General features: G+C 40.2%; 1 protein-coding gene and 1 long non-coding RNA gene across 8 annotated transcripts in view; one reads left to right on the top strand and one right to left on the bottom strand.

Moving 5' to 3' along the window:
- Positions 1–1,638: 1,638 nt before the first annotated feature.
- The window catches only part of LOC118494018, an 18,803-nt gene continuing 1,129 nt past the window's right edge, over positions 1,639–19,312 (bottom strand). Inside the window, exons 2-3 of the long non-coding RNA XR_004896092.1 lie at positions 3,301–3,307; positions 1,639–1,648 (exon numbers count right to left, since the gene is read on the bottom strand). This is a non-coding gene — a long non-coding RNA (uncharacterized LOC118494018). The remainder of the gene's footprint in view (positions 1,649–3,300; positions 3,308–19,312) is intronic.
- Positions 4,773–19,312, top strand: part of LOC116054747 (aryl hydrocarbon receptor nuclear translocator-like protein 2) — a 31,232-nt gene continuing 16,692 nt past the window's right edge. For 6 of the 7 annotated variants that reach the window (XM_031306459.2, XM_035996249.1, XM_031306458.2 and 3 more), the window contains exons 1-9: positions 4,773–4,942; positions 11,941–12,052; positions 12,598–12,636; positions 12,724–12,765; positions 13,344–13,501; positions 14,332–14,414; positions 14,708–14,800; positions 16,814–16,928; positions 17,943–18,089. In XM_031306459.2, the coding sequence (XP_031162319.1) occupies positions 4,900–4,942; positions 11,941–12,052; positions 12,598–12,636; positions 12,724–12,765; positions 13,344–13,501; positions 14,332–14,414; positions 14,708–14,800; positions 16,814–16,928; positions 17,943–18,089 (832 nt within the window). In that variant the 5' untranslated portion in view covers positions 4,773–4,899. The remainder of the gene's footprint in view (positions 4,943–11,940; positions 12,053–12,597; positions 12,637–12,723; positions 12,766–13,343; positions 13,502–14,331; positions 14,415–14,707; positions 14,801–16,813; positions 16,929–17,942; positions 18,090–19,312) is intronic. The other variant, XM_035996250.1, reaches the window with a different exon arrangement.

Below are 19,312 nucleotides of genomic sequence, written 5' to 3'. Positions count from 1 at the left end.
TTATTTAGGAGAAAACGTGTACGATAGTGAACAGCAAGTGACAGATAATTGTTTGCTAGCTAGCTAGCTAGGTAACGTAGCTATGTTCCACGCACAAATGTAACGTTGTCTTACTGATGTGTTTTATCCAGCGTCTTTTTATCAGCCGGGAAGCAAAAGAACGAGTGGGACCCATTGCTCGTGTGAGTACGTCCCGGTACGAAACGCACACACACTCTCACTGCTCAAACCATGTTTTTCCAAAATAAGGTCCTCTGGTGGTCCACCAGAAGGGCAGGGACTACGCCTCTCTATTCCCTTTTCTGTCTAGTAAATGCCGTTTGTCTTTCAAACTCTTACCCGTATATAATGCAGGCTTTCTGTTAAAAATAGTCTCTCAACCTAAGCCGAGTTAACCCTTATGACATCATCAGGGTCATTTTTTTTTAGACTTTAGAGCCCTCCCTCCAGAGCCACAGAAGAAGCCATTCAACTATATTCACGGGCTGAGTAGTACTCCCCATGACGTGTGGGCATGACATGATGAGGAGTGAACTGATCTTGCTGTGAAAAAACAGTGGAGTGCCCCTTTAGTTACAAACAGAAAATGTCTGGAAACAATAATAGTCAAACAGTAAGCATCACATCAGATGGACAACCCTGATAGGCCAGTATTTTCCCCATAATGAAAATACCAACGTGCGATTCTGACCCAAATACAAACATCATCAAAGCTAAGACCAGTCTGCAAGAAGATCCTACTTCCTACCTGCTACTGCTAGTAGACAGCAGCAGGACAGATGCATGATGGGGTGATTTTGTTTATGGTTATTACCGCTGCAGATTCCCAGTTGTGTGCAATCACTGGAACACAAACTGACACAACCTGAGAAAAGCCAAACTGCTGTATTCACACAGTTTCACAGCCAAATAGTTAAGATTGTTCATGAGAAACGAGTGTGTCAGTGCCACTGCTAGGGACAAAAAACAGGAAGTAGATACTCAGTGCTTTTTGTTGTGAGGTGATGTCAAACTCATGTTCCGTGTTGTAATAGAGAAATGATTACGCTTTTATTTCCTTCAGAAGTAGGTGCGCAGGAGATTAAAAAAAAAGTAGGGTTAATTCTGTTTTTGGCATCCATACAATTCTATAATTCTGTATATGTCCAAGATGACTTGAAATCCATTACTGTGTCACTTTATCTAAAGGGAGCTGAATCATTGGGACTTCATTTCTGCACGAGGTTGAGAAGAGTGCAGCAAACGATTCCCTTTCATCACGAGTTAAGCTAGACAATTCATTTCAGATGGACCAAACCAGCTCACTGACTCACCCTTTGTGTTGTTAAGCGACTCTGAGTCCATGAAAAGCGCTATACAAATTCACTTTTTTATTATTATTATTATTATTATTGTTAGTCGGATCAGTGTCACATAATATTTCATAATTGATGTTGAGAGACGTTGCTTCCCTCAGTGGGAGAGTAGGTAAATGTGTATTTATCCTTTGAAAAAAAAAAAAGCTGTTGACACAAACATAAAGAATAAAAGCAGATCACATCTAGAATCTAGTTTTTAGATGCACGTGGTCTCTGCCTCGGCTACCCCAGCGCTCCGTGAATTAGCTAATAATATGTATTTCCCCCTTTGGTAAAAGCAAGAATTGAGTCTCAAGAGTTACCCCCCCCCCCCCCCCCCCATTCCTCCCCCACCCACAGGCCAGGACTATGTTGTGAGGTAGTTTGTGTAATGCTGTGTACATATTGTTGTAGACACTTGAAGGAAACTGTCTGTGAACTAGGGAGGAAATGTTCATTTGATATAGTCATTCACGTTATTGAGTTTTTATGTTGATAAAATGCTGAAAATAATAAAATTAAACACCTAAAGTCTTTCTTTTTTTTGGTTGGGGGATGGGGAGCAGGTGGGTCTTTAATAGGTCCAATATTGTAAAAAGTGAGATTGGAGATAGCTATTATAAAAGATTATAAATGGTTAATTCAACTATCTTTTACAGCGTATTATTAAAAATTAGAATCCATTCGGCCCCAAACTGACTAAAGTAATGCATATGTGATGATGAAATGTAACCTAGAGCTGCTCGATTAGCAAAGAATGAGAGCGGGTATCTAAACGTTGCCATTCAAAAGCAGTTAAAGCTATAATTACTTTAGCTTAATGCATTTTAAATGATCATACTTACAACTGTGTGTGTGTGTGTGTGTGTGTGTGTGTGTCGAGTTAAAACAAATATAGAAACAAAACAAAAAAGGTAAACTGATACAATGAAAGAGTCACACTGATCATTTCTATGAATGTAGGATTTTCTGTAGTATACAGCATATTCAATATACTTTACTCTATATCCTTGCAAATACTGTGTAACGTTCACTGTCCTGGGAAAATGACCATTGCAGACTCTGCAATGATTAGTTTTACAGCATTACTTTGATGACATTTTAAATGCAACTGTGATTACAATTCTGTGATAAACATGTCCAATGTTGTGGTGGTGGTCTGATAAACCGGTTACCAAATTTGATAGACGTGTCCATTTCTACTCTATGGTTTCCTGTTTATCGCCACACGTTTGACCATCAAACAAAAAGGCAAAAACTAAAGAAGAAAGAAAGGAATCCAAATCACAGCTCAGTCACAGAGCCAAAACAGAGAGCTGCGATCGAACAAATAAAGGAGAACAAGCTGGAGTTTTTTTTTTTTTTTAAGTCAGCACAGGTTGTTGCTGTGATTTACTGAGGCCGCTAGAGGGAGCTCTTGATACAGACGATCTTGTGAATGGGACTGTGGCTCATAGATGTACAGTATGTGGTCATTGTGAAAACCTTTCATCCCCAAGGGTGACTGGTTGATCATTCACAATAAAGGATTAAATGCGTCCCTGTGGACAGAGATAGTGCTGTCTGGTTAACAGACGTGATGCCACATTTCAAATTAAATTGAGTGTAAAAAAAATATTTTTAATTTTGAAGATGAGAAATATAACATTGAATTAATTGTAAACATATTGGTTTAATTTAGTAAATTGTACTTACCTACATGCAAAAACATTTGTATGTTTTTTTTTTTTTTTTATTAACACTACTTTTTAATTATTTTAGTCATGTTCTTCATTCTCTGGATCATTTGAGGCTATATTTGAAGGCTGTAAAGACAAGAAAGTAGCCTACAAAAGCGGGGGTTTCCACTCCAAGGAAGTTAACACGATGGATGTAAAGTAATATATTAATATATTTAATCTAAAATAGTTGTCAAATGTCACACTAAATAAAAACAAACCCCTACCTGTGTAGGCTATGACACTAAAGAGCTGCATTTGGGCTAAAAAAAAAAAAATCCCCATAGCCTACACATATATCTGTAAGAGCTATATGACTTCATGGTAGTTTCTCAGTCTATGGTATGATATATCACTATTGCTGTTGCATAAAATATCTGTGTTTGTAATAACGTGATGTGTTTGTTGTCCACTTAGAAAGTTCCCGGGTTGGTAAAGTGCCCGTGGACTTTCTCCGCAGACGGGCTTTAAACGGGTTAACGAACCAAATTGTCGTCACGTGACCGTTGCGTTATGAAATATATAGGTCAACACGTTTCTCGTTGGCACGTGTAGCCTTCTGTCTTACGTAAAGTCTCATGCAAAGGTCTCGAATTACACTATGTAGGTGAGGGCCGAAGCTCGTCGAAATTAGAGGCGACGTATCACTTCGTCGGTTTTTAACTGGGGGAGTGAGGGCGAGGACACCATTGGAATAACTACCAACTACATTGAGTAGCCTACTTTTTTTTGTTTTAGTCGTTCACGTAGATTGCTTGTTGTGTTTGAGAATGATATAGCAATTAAAAATTATAACATGGCACTGTTTAGTGTTGCCACCCTTAACGACCCCCTTATCAGAGTCGAATAGTATTATTGTAGATATGCTATTCAAGCAGAATCACATTCTAATAGTGTCATATGGATCTTGTAAATACGGAAAATCACAGTATGTTTATTTCCAGATGGTTCTTTTTATGCCATAGCTTTGTCATTGTTCCTTTGAAAATGAGAACAGAGTGAGACCTCCTTGTTCTCCTCCCTATAGCCACTATGTTTGGAGGGAACGCGCGCACGACACTTCTTTTTTTTTTTTAGGACATCAAAATGTGCTTTAACCCGATAAATCTCACCGGGAATGGCCGGGCTGGGCTGGCTCTGTTTGAAATTAATCGAATATTTGTTTTTGCGTTGTCACAATCTCATTGTGATGGAATCCTGTCAATCCTGTTAGACCGTCCACTCTCGGACAATTAGCATCGTAATGCAATAGGCTATAGAACATCATCATGTTTTTCACTGCAGCTAAAATGCAAGTCGGTCACTCACTTGTTTTATGACGTCAAATGAAATCATACAGGCCTACAAATGGGATTTGCATTTTAACAGCAGATGCCAACTCTGAAACACATTTATGCTGGGTCATTTCCACACCATACATTGATTTAATAGCATTATGTAAGTGTCACACAGCTTAATGCAGACCCGCAAGTTAGATGTTTTTTTTTTTTTTTTTCCAAATTATAGGGATGTTGATTCATGAGTGAGACTGAAATGAATGGACTGTAAAACGCCGTCCCAGTAGCCTCAATACGGGCATGCCATGAATGAACTAAAAAGCGATGGAGGAGGAGACAAGTGTGAACTATTCAATTTCCTAGACGACATGGAGTGTTCCGTTCTTAGCCATATCCCTCACGTTTCACCCCCCCTCCACAACCCTTTGTAAAAAAAAAAATGAAGTCAATTTATACAACACCCTACTATCTGCATGTAGATCCCCTCCTCTCCTCTGTTACTACTACAGCTGGTGGCTGGCTCCACATGCGGCGCTCCGTAGCCGTCACCGGCTCCAGTCTGTAGGCATGTCGGCCGGTGGCTCTGACGGGACGGCGGACAGGCCAGCAGGTAGGGGCTCAGGGACGGGTTGCTTGGGGACGACAGCTGTATTAATTGTGTGTAATTCAGCTCGCTAGTTGTATTATCAGTGTGTGTCCGACGGGACCAATGTTTGTGTTGCTTCTTAACCATCATTTGGCTGCCAACAAAAACAGAGGTAGGCTAATGTAATACTTCCAGAAAGTACTTCGGAACTTATTCGGTCACTGGTCATGTGACTAATACGGTTGTTTTACGGTAGACAGCGATAGGTTGTGATGAGTAATGTTTATGGTTAGGTTTTTGTTAATTCGACTTAATGGTGACATTAAAAGGAGGTGATAAAAGAAGCGAGTTAGCTACTTTTATCAGTAGCGAGTCGGACTGTAACGACACCACCTAGCCGAACGCGTTACTAATCTCTTTCTATACATTCTATGGAACTAGCTGCAGCACGGGTGATGGAGCAGCCAGGCAGCCTGCCTACTAGCCTACTATAGGTTACCCAGATAACCGATTGGCAACCGGTGACGACTGCGGCAGTCACCGGTGTAAGCCGAGGGGAAACGCGGAGGGGCGGGGGGGGCTTTGGCTTTGTTCCATTTCGAGAGGGCAATAAACCTCATGGAACCACGTGGATGTAACCATGGCGATGATTTAATCTATTTTATTATACAAAGTTTATGTCACTACCACCATATTTCCCTTACCTCGCTACGTATTTTTGCCTAACCTTCATTCACCAAACTGTCCCCGGGGAGCTTAGTTTGTCACGTGGTTCACGTGCTTCTTTCTAAACTGGGTCAGTAGATCAGTAGAGCAGCGCTGCCTTCACTGGGCAGCAGAGGGGGCTATTCGCTCCCTGCCGCTTCGAAAACCGACCAAGAACCATTACAAAGTCAAAGTCAAAGTATCTTTATTAGTCTCCCCAAGGAGAAATTCATCACAGAGAAATTGCTGCAAGAGTTACAACAGAGACACACAACAAGCACAGGGTTAAAATACTGGCTACTCAAAGAGCTGTGCAAATTGCAAATTACCATTTTCTATAGGCTACTTGTGCAAAAAAAAAAAAAAAAGCCATCCTTCCTACATTCTTCTGTTCTACCATACATGCCTTACAATCGCCCCTACTTCCATAAGCATCAATGCATTCAGTCCTAAAAATAAAATTAATTTATCCATTCATAAATATCCTTAACAATCCATTGTGAATATGCATTCATTCCTTCAGTCATATCTATACTTACATTCAGTCACAGATAAATTCATGGTCATACGTTCATCGCTGCTCATTAATGAGCTTAACTGAGAGAGGGACAGATGAGTGCTTATACCCATTATATTTGCACAGAGGAACCCTGTACCTCTTTCCTGAGTTCAATAGCTCAAACTCTGAAAACAACACGTGACAGTTATCAGATAGAATGGTCTTAGCCTGCCTGATTGTTGCCTGATCAAAAAGCTCCTGCAATACAGTAATGTGTCAGCTATCAAAACTCTTCGAAGCCAACGCCACATCACATTAGTTAGAAAACCATCTAAACTAAACCCATATACAGCAAAGGAGCTTTGAAAACAAAAGCACCAGAGCATATTAATATCGCCATAAGCATTGAAAGGTCCTGGGCGACTGTTTAATACAAGAACTTAGTGAATCATTATGAGGTGTAATAATGTTATAAAAACAATTCTTCAGTTCCAGTCACACACTTTAAAACTATATTTGAATATTAAATGAATTATAGTCATTCATATCCACCGGATAGACTTATAAAATATAGTAGGCTACAAGAGCAGTAGGGTCACCATAAATTCATCATTAATCCCCACAACATTTACAGTCCCTCCCCACAAATGTATTAGGCTATTTAATGTAAACTCCATGAAGTATGTTCTATAGTACTTTTGATTTTCTTCAGTAGGACAGCAGTCTATACAAGCTTAGAACCCTGAAAGTGTATTTCACAATTAGGTCAAAAAAGCAGAACTCATAATGTAGAAAAAAATGTAATCTATATTAAAAGTACATGTGCTAAATTTAAAGTTAAGTAGGCTATTGAAGAATGTCCCTTAGTATCAAAAGTAAAAGCGGGAGTGTTTTGTCATGCCATTTGTCTCCAAATACTCTAGTTTCTGTTTTATTCTATGTTAGTTTATGTAGGCTACCTTTTATTTATTTATTTCTGTTACTTTCTATACTGTTTCTGTTTCTATTGTACTGCTGCAACAACCAAATTTCCCCACTGGGGAACAATAAAGGTATCTTATCTAATCTAAAATTCTTGTTGCACAAATGTGTAAGCATTTGGATTAGATAGACCTGCTTTAACAATATTGTAGCAGGTCTATCTAATCCAAATGCTGTTGGCTTTTAAAACTTTAACATTGCCATCATGTTTATGGAATGTTTTCCACGTAAAATCCTGCAAATTAACTATTAACAGACAACATCTGCAGTTTATTTATTTGAAAGCATGGAGAGGAACTTGAAGAAATAACTTTTTTTTGCAGGCAAGGCAAAACTGATCACAACTGAACAAAACCTAGGATCCAGCAAAGCTTGAACTGAAAACCTTAAATTTAAACTAATCTGACTAGGGGATGAAGTGCAGGTGGATAGATGGGCAGAGACCAGGGCGTAGGTTTTGTTTCAACACTGGGGGGGGGGGGGGGGGGACACACACATTATAGCCGGAGGGTCTGGGGGTCATCCCTCATAACATTTTGACAGTAAAAGTGGTGGCTCTGCCCCACAGAAGGCTGAGGTCATTTGATGTGTGCAGTGAAATGCGTGTTATCACACTGTGGTGGCCACCATTGCACTCTTCTATGCAGCAGTGTGTTTGGGGGGGGGGGACACAAACACCAAGCGACTGGACAAGCTGATGAAAAAGGCTATCTCTGTGCTTGGCAGGAGGCTGCACTCTTTGAAAACTGTAGTTGAGAGGAGCACATTAAAGTGCTCATATGATGCTCATCTTCAGGTTCATAATTGTATTTAGAGGTTGTACCAGAATAGGTTTACATGGTTTAATTTTCAGAAAACACCATATTTTTGTTGTACTGCACATTGCTGAAGCTCCTCTTTTCACCCTGTGTGTTGAGCTCTCTGTTTTAGCTACAGAGTGAGACGTCTCACTTCTGTTCCATCTTTGTTGGGAGTCGCACATGCGCAGCCCCTAGGTAAGGACTACTAGCCAGTCAGAAGCAGAGTATGAGGGCGTGCCACGCTAGCAGCTAGGCGAGCATTATAACGTGTGTTACAAAGTGACGTACGTTTGTCTCTGAAGTAAAGGCTGGACTACAGTAGAGCTGTTTGGAGCAGTTTGTGAACAGTGTTTTCTGTTGGAGATGGTAAGTCCCTTTGGGGTGGACTTTGGGGTTTTTCACTTTGTAAACCTATAACGTGCACAAAAAAGATATATAACACGATAAAGGAAAGGGAAAATGCCCAAAAAGCATAATATGAGCACTTTAAACAAAATGGAAGCTATCATGGACAGTAGAAGACACCCTCTCCACAGCCTCCTGGCTGGGCAGAGAAGCAGCGGCAGCAAAAGGCTCCTCTCATTGTGCTGCAGAACTGAGCGGTTCAGGAGATCCTTTGTCCCCACTGCTATAAGACTCTTTAACACCTCCTGAAGAACGCATTACAATATATTCTAGTAGTTCTATAGTCTTTTTTAACAATTATTTTAAGGCTATTTATTTATCCATATGGTTTTAGTGTGGAAATGTGGTTGCTTCTTTGAGCTGCTGGACATCTGAATTTCCCTTTTGAATTTCTATTCTATTCTATGAAGGTGCAGTGACTACAGAGCAAGCAAGTCACCGCCTACATCCAGAGGTATACATTAGTAGTCTGAACATGGAGCACTGGCGGATTAATACAACTGCAAAGGGTGGCGATCCCGGCGCTGTTGATGGATCTTGAAACTGTGGCCTCGAAACAACAGCCGGTGTTGAATATCAAGAAAAGAAAGTGCTCTCGTCTGCTTGAGCTGGACGGTTTTGTAAAAAAGCTGTATAAATACAGAGTATCCATCCTTTAAAAAAATCCTTACAAATCTTTTGTTGTAGTTTTTTTGAATTGAAAAGTAGTCCTACATTTGCACACGAGAAGTCAACACTTAAACGCAGCTTGTATCCACATCTTTGCTCTGGCTGTTTAGCACGACCTGTCTGCCATTGTAATTCATGTGTGTGTGTGTGTGTGTGTTTTTTCTGTTATGACTTGGCTCCGTGTTGGAGGAAACATAGCAGCACTTGCTTGGCTTTTGTGGAATATTTTGCTTGAGCAAAGCACTGAAATTAGAAGTCTGCATAAATATATTCTGTATTTTCTATTGTCTTAACATCCTAAAAATGTGTCAAAAGCCAAGAAGAGATTGGCCCGATTGTTTTTGCTTTCCATTGTGATGGTTGTTAGGCACATGTGGCTCTGTATGCCATTAATTGGCCATTTTACTGCCCTTGCTTTTTGTTGCTGTACTAATATCTGGCTTTTTACTGCTGGATTAGCTGGCTGTGTACTGGTTTGTATTGTGCATCGAATCAGGGTATTGAATTCACTGGTGTTCTATTTGACTTTTCCCTGGCTATATATCATGTTGAATTCAAATCAGGTCATCTACTTTCCACTACCAAATACCTTAAAGTTATTAAAGTGGAATGAAATGTACACTTGTTGGAAAATGTACAGCCGTAAAGAAATGCATGTAGGTCATATAGTGCGTACTCTTGTACTGTTGGGCATACTGAGTTTTCTCCACTCCTGTGCATCTCCCCTGGGGTTGGTGGGCTATGTTTCTGTGTTTCAGTAATATGGTATGTCGTCTCCGGCCCTGCAGGCTTGGCCTCTCACTCCTGTCACGACGGGAGCACAAAGCCGGCACTGTCGCTTCCTAGATGGCACTTTATTTTTTATTTTTTTTGGCCAGTCAGCTGGCAGAGCTCACACAGGTACCTGGGGGAAATGTTCCTGACTAATAAGGGAACAGGAAAAACTGTGATGTTGGAGGCAGCGTGTTGTGCAGCATCAGTGGTGAAGAGGTGTGATTGCTGGAAGGGAGCGCTGGCAAGTGTTCGCTCCCACATTCCACTTTAGCGTCAGTGATGACCTACTAAACTTCACTCCACTGCTCATTGAGTTGTGGAAGTCACGATCAACAACAGTCACGTTGAAAAGCTTTCTTCATCTTGTTAAAACCTTTCCCCCCAAATAAATGTCACAATTTAAAGTATATAGTCCTGAAAGGGAAGTAGGTCATTGTTACAGCATTATATAAATGGCCCAAACCCCATTTACTCTTGTGTGCCTTTTAAACTGACACACTGTGAGCATAGCTGGATGTTTGGCGCCACCTGGCAACCTCCAGCCAGAAACAGATCAGACAACAGAGCCGGACTGAGCCGTGTGTGTGTGTGTGTGTGTGTGTGTGTGTGTGTGTACAAACTCACAAGATGGGCTACTTTATGGTTGCCAAATACTGTCACGTCCACTTCCCGCTCTTGATTTGCGTTTTGTTTGTTTTCATGACTTCCTGTTTTATTTTGTAGTAACACTGTCTGTCTTCGTTCCAGGTCACTTGTCTTCCCATTGTCTGCCTTCCTGCCTGTGTGATTACCCTCCCGTCCCTAATGTGTATCACCTGTGTGTAATCGTCTTCCCAGTGTGTGTGTGTGTATATATATATGTATGTATGTATGTATGTATGTGTGTGTATATATATATATATATATATATATATATATATATATATATATATATATACACACTCCCCTTGTTTCACTAATCTGTAGCCAGATTGTTGTTGAACCTCGTGTGTCTCACTCTCCAGCGTATTCCTAGTATTTGTTTTCCAGTGTTACCTAGACCTTTAGTTTGTATACTGAGGACGTTTTCTGCCTGCTGATTTTCTACCTCTGCCTGATTGTTCTCTGAATAATAAAGCTCCTTACCTTTTCATCTCCTACTCTGAGTCGTGCTTTTGGGTCCACCATTGTATTCTGACAAATACAGATCTACATGTCTGCTGTGTAGGACTTTTATGGAAGCAAAGAAAGGCCATAATAACTAATAGTAGTATGGTCAATGCTAAGGTAATTGTCATTAGTAAAAAACAAAAACACAGGTCTGTTGGACGATTCCAAAGAAGGCCTTAAACAAAAAAATAATACAAACGTAGACTTAGACAGGTAGATGATAGAAGGGGTATTACATGCAACAAAGGACCCGGGCCGCAGCGGTAATGTGGCATGCGCTGTAACCACTCGGCTACCGAGGCACTCCCACATCTGCATTTGTAAGACTGGCAATTAAAATATTTGACATCAACCAATCAAAATCAAAACTAAACGGTTTTTCTAAATGTAGTTCAAGGCATTTGATCTTACTTGCTTAGAGCCAGAGTCCAGTGTTTTCCCTAGCTTTGTGGAAGACTTAGGTGCGGGTATTTGGCGGGGGGTTTAGGCGTCCTTCCTCAAGAAAATGTGACGTTTTTCAATAAAAAAAAAAAAAAAAGCAATTCCCCCATAAATTTTGTATCTCTTTGGCGTCTCTTTGTAGTCACTTTGTGTCCCTTTGTGGTAGTTTTGCGTCTCTTTTTTTTACATCATATTGTAGCATTATTATAACCATATCTGTGCACAAAAGCTAATGCAGATAATAAATAAATAACACTCCACAAAGTTTAAAGACAAAACTTGCTAAAGAAGTCCAACTACAATCATTAGATCTGAGAAAAGTCTTTTAGTCACATTCATTTATTGGGTGCTGCCCAAAACTCGGGGTGTTGCACCTAAATCTTTATAATGGAGTCTAATCAGCTTCAATCTTCTTGATTGATTATTTTTATTTGCTGCTATGCTTGATATGAGCCACAAAGACCCAATACACCCTAGTGGCAGAGCAAGTCTTATTCATTCATTAATGGTGAATTATTAATAGGGCATCTGACAAGCCAGCACTACAGAGCTCTCAAGGGTTTTACGTTCTCATTTGCAGTCTTGTTTCCATGTATCAGATCTCGCTGCAGAGGGGGAATGCCCAGAGCAAGCAGGCTCCTCCCTGCCGGCTGTCGAGGTGCCGAGGAAACGAAAGGGAGACGTGGAGGAGAGGTCAGGCACCCATGGACAGTAAGAGAAGTGCTATGTCAATTATATGAAAACACACGGTACTGTACAATGCATATATATCCTCATAGTGCTGGGCAATAATTCTATATGATCATTTATCGTCTTTCAATGGAATCATACCGTGATGAATTCACACATCGAGATATCGTAATTCACTATTACGTTGTCTGAATTGATAATAACGAGCACATACTAACTCCATTTTCTCAGAAAATCTGTTGTGAAACATTTTGAGGGAATGTCATTTGAAGAATTGCAGATTAGTTTTAACATCACACTATTTTTTGTACATGCATGGAAACATAGTCAGTATACAGCTGGGGAAAAAAATGTTCTCTATAATTTCACGTGAAACCGTTTACCACATTATTAGTGATTATCTAAAATCTCATTGTAAAAAATATTTTGTGAAAACACCAATTGTCAACCCTACAATATCGAGATCCGTGTATTTGGTCAAGAATCTCTGGTTTTCTCCATATCGCCCAGCCCTATATTCTCATTTTATAGTAAACAACTCACAGTATGTCCGTTCGATTTTACAGGCATAGTGTCGACTTTCAAAAGGACGATGACCGCAGCAGGTACACGGACTTCTTGGCTTTGTTCATACACATTTCTTTACAAGAACACTGGCAAAGAATTTAATTTGTTGATCCCTTTATTTGCAGATCTGAAGGAGAGGATCAGCAAGTCAAAATGAAATGCTTCAGGTGAACCTATTTTTTTTATATCAAATTACAGTGGGGTAATCTGTGTCTTTTAAAGCCTTTTGTGGCTTTGATTGTTCTCATTTACTCTGTAATGTCACCAGCTATTTTAAAACCATAATGACTGTCATAAGTTTTTTTGGTAACACTTTACTTGAAGGTATCTACATAAGAGTGACATGACACTGTCATGAACACATGACACTGTCATGAACACATGATACTGTCATGGCACAGTCATGACACATGAACCCTAACTCTAACTCTAACTCTTTCTCTAACCCTAACTCTAACTCTAACTCTAACTCTAACTCTAACCCTAACTCTAACTCTAACCATAACTTGTCATGACAAAAACCCAGTGACACTTACTAAAAGAAGCGTTATGTCATGAACGTTTATGACTTGTTTATAATGTTTATGACACGTTCCTGACAGTGTTATGTCACTCTTATGTAGCTACCTTCAAGTAAAGTGTAACCATTGTTTTTTAAATAATTGCATTATGAACTCCAAATAATGATCTCTACCCACAATACTACAGAGATGTCTTTCTGATTTCATTCTGACTGCGTCTGCAGGGAGCCTCACCGACAGATTGAGAAGCGGCGGAGGGATAAAATGAACACCCTCATTGACGAGCTGGCAGCCATGATCCCCGCCTGTCAGCCCATGGCGCGAAAACTCGACAAACTCACTGTGCTGCGGAAGGCTGTGCAACATCTGAAAGCCCTCAAAGGTAACTCTGAAACTGGCTGGAATGTAACTAAGTACATTTACTCAAGTGCTCTACTTAAGTACACATTTCAGGTTCTTGTACTTTACTTGAGTCTCTTCTTTTCATGCCACTTTCTACTTCTACTCTGCTACATTTCAGAGAGAAATATTGTACTTTTTACTCCACTACATTCATCTGATGGCTTTAGTTACTAGTTACCTTGCAAATGAAGATTTTTGCACACAAAACACATGGTTTATAAAATACAATGTTTTTTTAATAAATCAAACTACCCAACAATATATAGACCTACAAGTACAGCTGAACCAATTAGCTGTTTAAACACTTAGTTGATTGAACTGTTTTCATGGTTTCTAGTTTCTAAAATGTGAGGATTTTTCTTCATTGAGTACTTTTAGATTTAATACTTAAGTACATTTCGCTGATGATACATACATACTTTTACTTAAGTTACATTTTCAATGCCTGACTTTTACTTGTAACAGAGTATTTTTACAATGTGGTATTAGTACTTTTACTTAAGAAAGGGATATAAATACTTCTAAACAAATAAACAGTTTTATATATTTAACTGTTTTAACTGGTCTTTAATGTTTAATTTCTTATACTGCATGTAACTTTTATTCTCATATTTTATCTGTTTCTAATTTTTGTATCTGTTTTTATGTAAAGCACTTTGAATTGCCCTGTTGCTGAAATGTGCTATACAAATAAAGCTGCCTTGCCTTGCCTTGCCTTCCACCACTGCTCTGAACCCACGTGGTAACTTAGAATGCCAGCGACGTCTATTCTGTTCCATTTAAAAAAAATGGTGTCTCCTGTGTTTCCAGCTGGGACAGGCAGCGCCTTTACAGACACCACCTTCAAGCCTTCAATCCTGTCTCATGATGACCTCAAGCACCTTCTGCTCAGGGTAGGTACTCATGTAAGACCCCAACCAGTTCCTATTTCATTATTACATCTATCTATCTATCTATCTATCTATCTATCTATCTATCTATCTATCTATCTATCTATCTGTCTGTCTGTCTGTCTGTCTGTCTGTCTGTCTATCTATCTATCTATCTATCTATCTATCTATCTATCTATCTATCTATCTATCTATCTATCTATCTATCTATCTATCTATCTATCTATCTATCTATCTATCTATCTATCTATCCATCTATCTGTGTATTAACATGTCTTTTTATCTCTTTCTACCAGGCTGTGGACGGTTTCCTGTTAGTTGTAAGTTGTGACCGGGCCAAAATCCTGTTCATCTCCGAGTCCGTCTCCAAGATCCTCAACCTTAGCCGGGTGGGTGTGGCACACACTCATTTTGCTGTAGTCATCAGCTTTAAATATTAAACGTTGCAGGTCATTCTGCTGGTTCACCTGGCTTAGATGCTCAACATTCAACCTACCTTTTCTTTTTGCTTTTTTATGTTGTCAAAATGAGGCAAAATAGCATAAAAGTACGGAGCCACAAAAATGACAAAATATAGTAACATTTTACTAGAGTAGTCAACAATCTAACTGAAAATATCAAATAATGGTAAGTGAAATAACTCAGTGTAAAAAGTGAAAAAAAAAAATGAATTATAGCTTTATACTTAAACCATTCTAGGTAAGGCCCCCCTCCAGAAAAATGTTTTAATAAAAAAAAAAAATGCTGTTATGATTAATATGATGTTTATCATGGTTTCCCCACAAAAAAAAATTATTTAAAAAAAACTCTGAAAAGGGGCTGGTAGCACAGCTACTCTTTCTCCCTCATTGAGAAATAATGGATCTGGCCTCGCCCCACCCACCACTGCTGCTCGTGCCCACGCTGTGTTGAGACTCATGCGATGACTACATTATAGCATCTTGACCGCTGAAAGAGCAGTGTGCATCAAGATCGCATGAAACAGTGAAGGGATTTAGCCATGGTCTACATGTTTGAGTCTCACGCTGGGTTCAGACAGGAGGTGGCAGGATGTCCCGCCCTATCAGGTGCAACAACGCTAACAGGAGGCTCAGGAAGATGTCAGTCTAAGTACACCCACAAAGTCCTGGGAAGAGGTCTAAACAGACTAGTCTATATCCATGACATTCCACTTCCGGGATTGTTCAGGTGCCGCGGGAAATACCGCCGGATGTCCCTCTTTTTCAGCCGGATGTCCATCACCTTTCGCTTTCTTTGTGTTGGCATTCTAAACTCCGGTGGATTTCTGAGGACTATGGTTAACTGCTCCTCAGATCTCTGCAGGGTAAATCCAGACAGCTAGCTAGACTATCTGTCCAATCTGAGTTTTCTGTTGCACGACTAAAACAACCTTTGAACGTACACGTGTTCCAACAAAACAAGTTCCTTCCCGAGGTTATTTTGCAGCAGGACCGTTGCTCCGTGCAGTGATTAGACCATTGTGATTGGTTTAAAGAAATGCCAATAAACCAGAGCACGTTTTTCTCCCATCCCGGAATGCTGTGTGGACTAGCCAGACCCTCCTCCGCAGTGCTGTGGAGGAAGGTCTGGCAAGGTCGAGACTAAAACAGACAGATGAACTGAATACACCTGTGTAGGTGTTCAGAGCCTCTAATCAAATTGTTGATGTTAAAGTAAAGAAGCGTTATACCTTTTTACTAACCGATTGGTGGGAAAATTGCACTGCATTTTGTCAGTTTGGGCCCCCATATAAAGGTCTCAACTTCATCTACTCTCAGCATGCTGGATTTGTGCTGGTGCCACATATTCCTCATATGGTGGAGGAACCGGATCTTTACAACTCAAGTCTACAACACAAAATTGTGTTTCTGCAGATTTTATGAGCAAACATAAAAAATTTTAGCAATCTCTGAGCTTTATAAAAAAAAAATATATATATAAAGTCTGTTGGCTTGGCATCCAGAGTGACAACCACACCTGCTCTACATTCTTGACCACATTTTCCAGCTTTGACACGGACTGTAGGCAGGCAGAAAGGAATGGAGATTAGGAGGGATGTAAAAGAAAAGCTTCTAAAGTAATCTGACACCATGTCTGCAGGGCAGCATGTGTTATTTTGGGGATAACCAGTAAACCATGACTAGATACATGCTGCAGCAATTCTCTTATAGTCTAGATACATTGACTGTATGTAGAGCTGCAAACAGTCAGCTGATATCTTCCTATACAAGTTTTGATAAAATGAGCTGCATGATCAGGGCTGTAGAAGAACCGGAAAGGATACACAACTGAACAAACAACACAACAATTAAGCATCAGGTTGCAGTTTATGAACAAAGAGAGTTGAATAAAACAAAGATAGTAAAGTTGAATAAATGGCTGCATGTCATATGGGTTCATAGTTGGAGCTGACTGGGCAGAGCTTGTTCGATTTCATCCATCCCAAAGACATCAACAAGGTGAAGGAACAGCTGTCGTCTTCGGAGTATCCTCGCCAATGCCTCATTGATGCTGCAAGTAAGTCTGTTGCCAGGTTGTTTCAATCATTTATTCATTCATTCATTCAACCTTTATTTATATTCGAGAGATCATTGAGGGGGGACCCTCATTTACAATGACATTGAGTAAAATTACAAAGACAAAAACCAAACAACAACACCATCATAAGAAAAATAGAAAGACAGTAAAACCTTCTGAGTTGGAAAAATGATTTGATGAATAAATCAGGATAATAAGGATGCAAAAGCAAGTACAAGTAGAAGTTTGCAGGTTTAAAACCAGGGCCACGTTCAGCCCCGACACAATGTATGTAGCAACACGTTTTCTTAAACTGAAACGGGGGGGTGTTGAATACATTGTTGTGTGCGCATGAGCTCTGCCTTTTTATTACCACGAGTTTACAGACACGTCTCTGCTGATTGGTTATCACCTGTGACACAGCCAATGAACGACAGACACACCCACCAAATGAGAGAAAACGTATCTCAAAGCCGTGGCACACCGTAGCCTCAACAACCCTTTTCCTACGAAACAACTTCAATTGTAACCTAATGTGGAAGTAGAAGACAACTGCTCCACATTGTAGCTAGAGCTGTAACAATTCCAAATGTTGCTGCACAATTGATTGTCTCAGAAATAATTGTGATCAACGATATAATTGTCTCTTTCAGTCAAATAAAAAAAAAATGTATTTATCTGTTATGTGACCCAGATGGTGTAATAACACAAGTACACAGCTTATGAAGTAAACCACGTCTCTTTTTTTAAAATCATAAAACATTGTATTTTTTTCTTAAATGAACATAAAATTGATAATCACCATCAACAGTCATACCCCTTAAGACCTTAGCTAATGTTAGCAATTAATTGGTGTTAAACAAAGAAACGGCGATTACTTCGAAAAGATTGCGATTAGACAATTATTAAATAATTGTTACAGGCCTAATTGTAGCTATATCTGAAATGAGAATCAAGCAAGCTGACAATTAACACTATATGTAAACGCCACCAATGCTGTCTTTCTGTGTGCAGCCGGGGTTCAGGTGCAGGTGGACGCCCCCGCCAGGCCGCCCCTCTTGTCCACCGGAGCCCGGAGATCCTTCTTCTGCCGGTTGAAGCACAGTCGGGTGGCGGGGAAGCAGGACAAACACTTTCTGCCCTGTACTTCCAAAAAGAAAGGTCAGTACAGGCAGGGGCGGATCTACAGGGGGGCAAGAGGGGGGGGGGGCAGCTTACCCCCCTCTGTAGGGCCTTGCCCCCCCAGCTGCCCCCCTACCTTTGGTGTTAAAAAAAACTGTGCTTGTAAAAACAAACTGCCACTATGTCCACAAGCTTCATAAAACATTGAAACAATTAATTTATATTAATTAATAATAAATAATAATTGTAGATGTAATCTTAGCCCCCTGCCCCTCAAATACTTAGCTACGTCCCTGCATTAAACGTGCAGAGTGGCGTTCGCACAGTCTGGCTCGCACACAGCGAGTCTGCTGCGCGTGCGGTGGCCCTGCATCCTGGCAAAGACTGGAGCGACTGAAACGTGTGGTCAGTGTTGGGAAAGTTCACTTTCTACATGAACTAGTTCAAAGTTCAGGTTACACATTTTAAAATGAACTAGTTCAGTTCATAGTTCATACTTCAAAATTTTGAACTAAGTTCACAGTTCCAAAAATGAACTAGTTCATAGTTCTTTTTTCCATATGTTGCTGCGAGCTATTATTTTTCAAAATGATTGCCACAGCCCATATAGAACCACAGACAGCAATTATTTTATCAGTTTTAACACTGAAACGATGCGTCAGATTTCTTTGCTTGCACATACCTTGAAGGCTAGCCGGGTGCTTCAGTTCAATGTGCCGTTTCAGGTCTGCTGTGGATGTGACTGAAGTGCGGATTTTCTTTTTGAAAGCTGGCAGGCAAAGTTTGCGCAGAAATGTACGATTTTTCCCATGCTCACCAACCTTGTCATAAAACTTGTTTACATGATCATACGACGCATCCTTGCTGCTTTTTCGCCTATGTGTTGCTGTCGCCTCCTTGCTGCTTTTTGTTTTGATGACACATGCGGCGGTGCGACACTGGTGGCTGGTGTTGCCAGATTGGGTGTTTTTTCCGCTACATATTAAGGCCTGTTGTTTTAGCCAGGTTTTTGCCTGGAAGGCTTTATAGAAATCTGGCACCCTATTGAACGAAGTTAAACTGAGAGAGCGTGCTGTTCACAGACACCAGAATGGACGAGTTCACAGTAACATTCGTTCAGTTCACGTTCGCCCAAAATATGAACGAGTTCATGAACTATCGTTCAATGAATGCGTTCAGGCACAACACTGCGTGCGGTATACTCACCGCAGCCAACCTATCGAGCGCCAGTGTGATGTCATGGGAGCGCCGTAACTGTTTAT

The sequence above is a fragment of the Sander lucioperca genome, chromosome 20, assembly GCF_008315115.2.
Source record: "Sander lucioperca isolate FBNREF2018 chromosome 20, SLUC_FBN_1.2, whole genome shotgun sequence".
Classification (NCBI taxonomy): Eukaryota; Metazoa; Chordata; class Actinopteri; order Perciformes; family Percidae; genus Sander; species Sander lucioperca.
The sequence above is the reverse complement of the archived record's forward strand: the minus strand, read 5'-3'. Positions and strand labels throughout refer to the sequence as shown.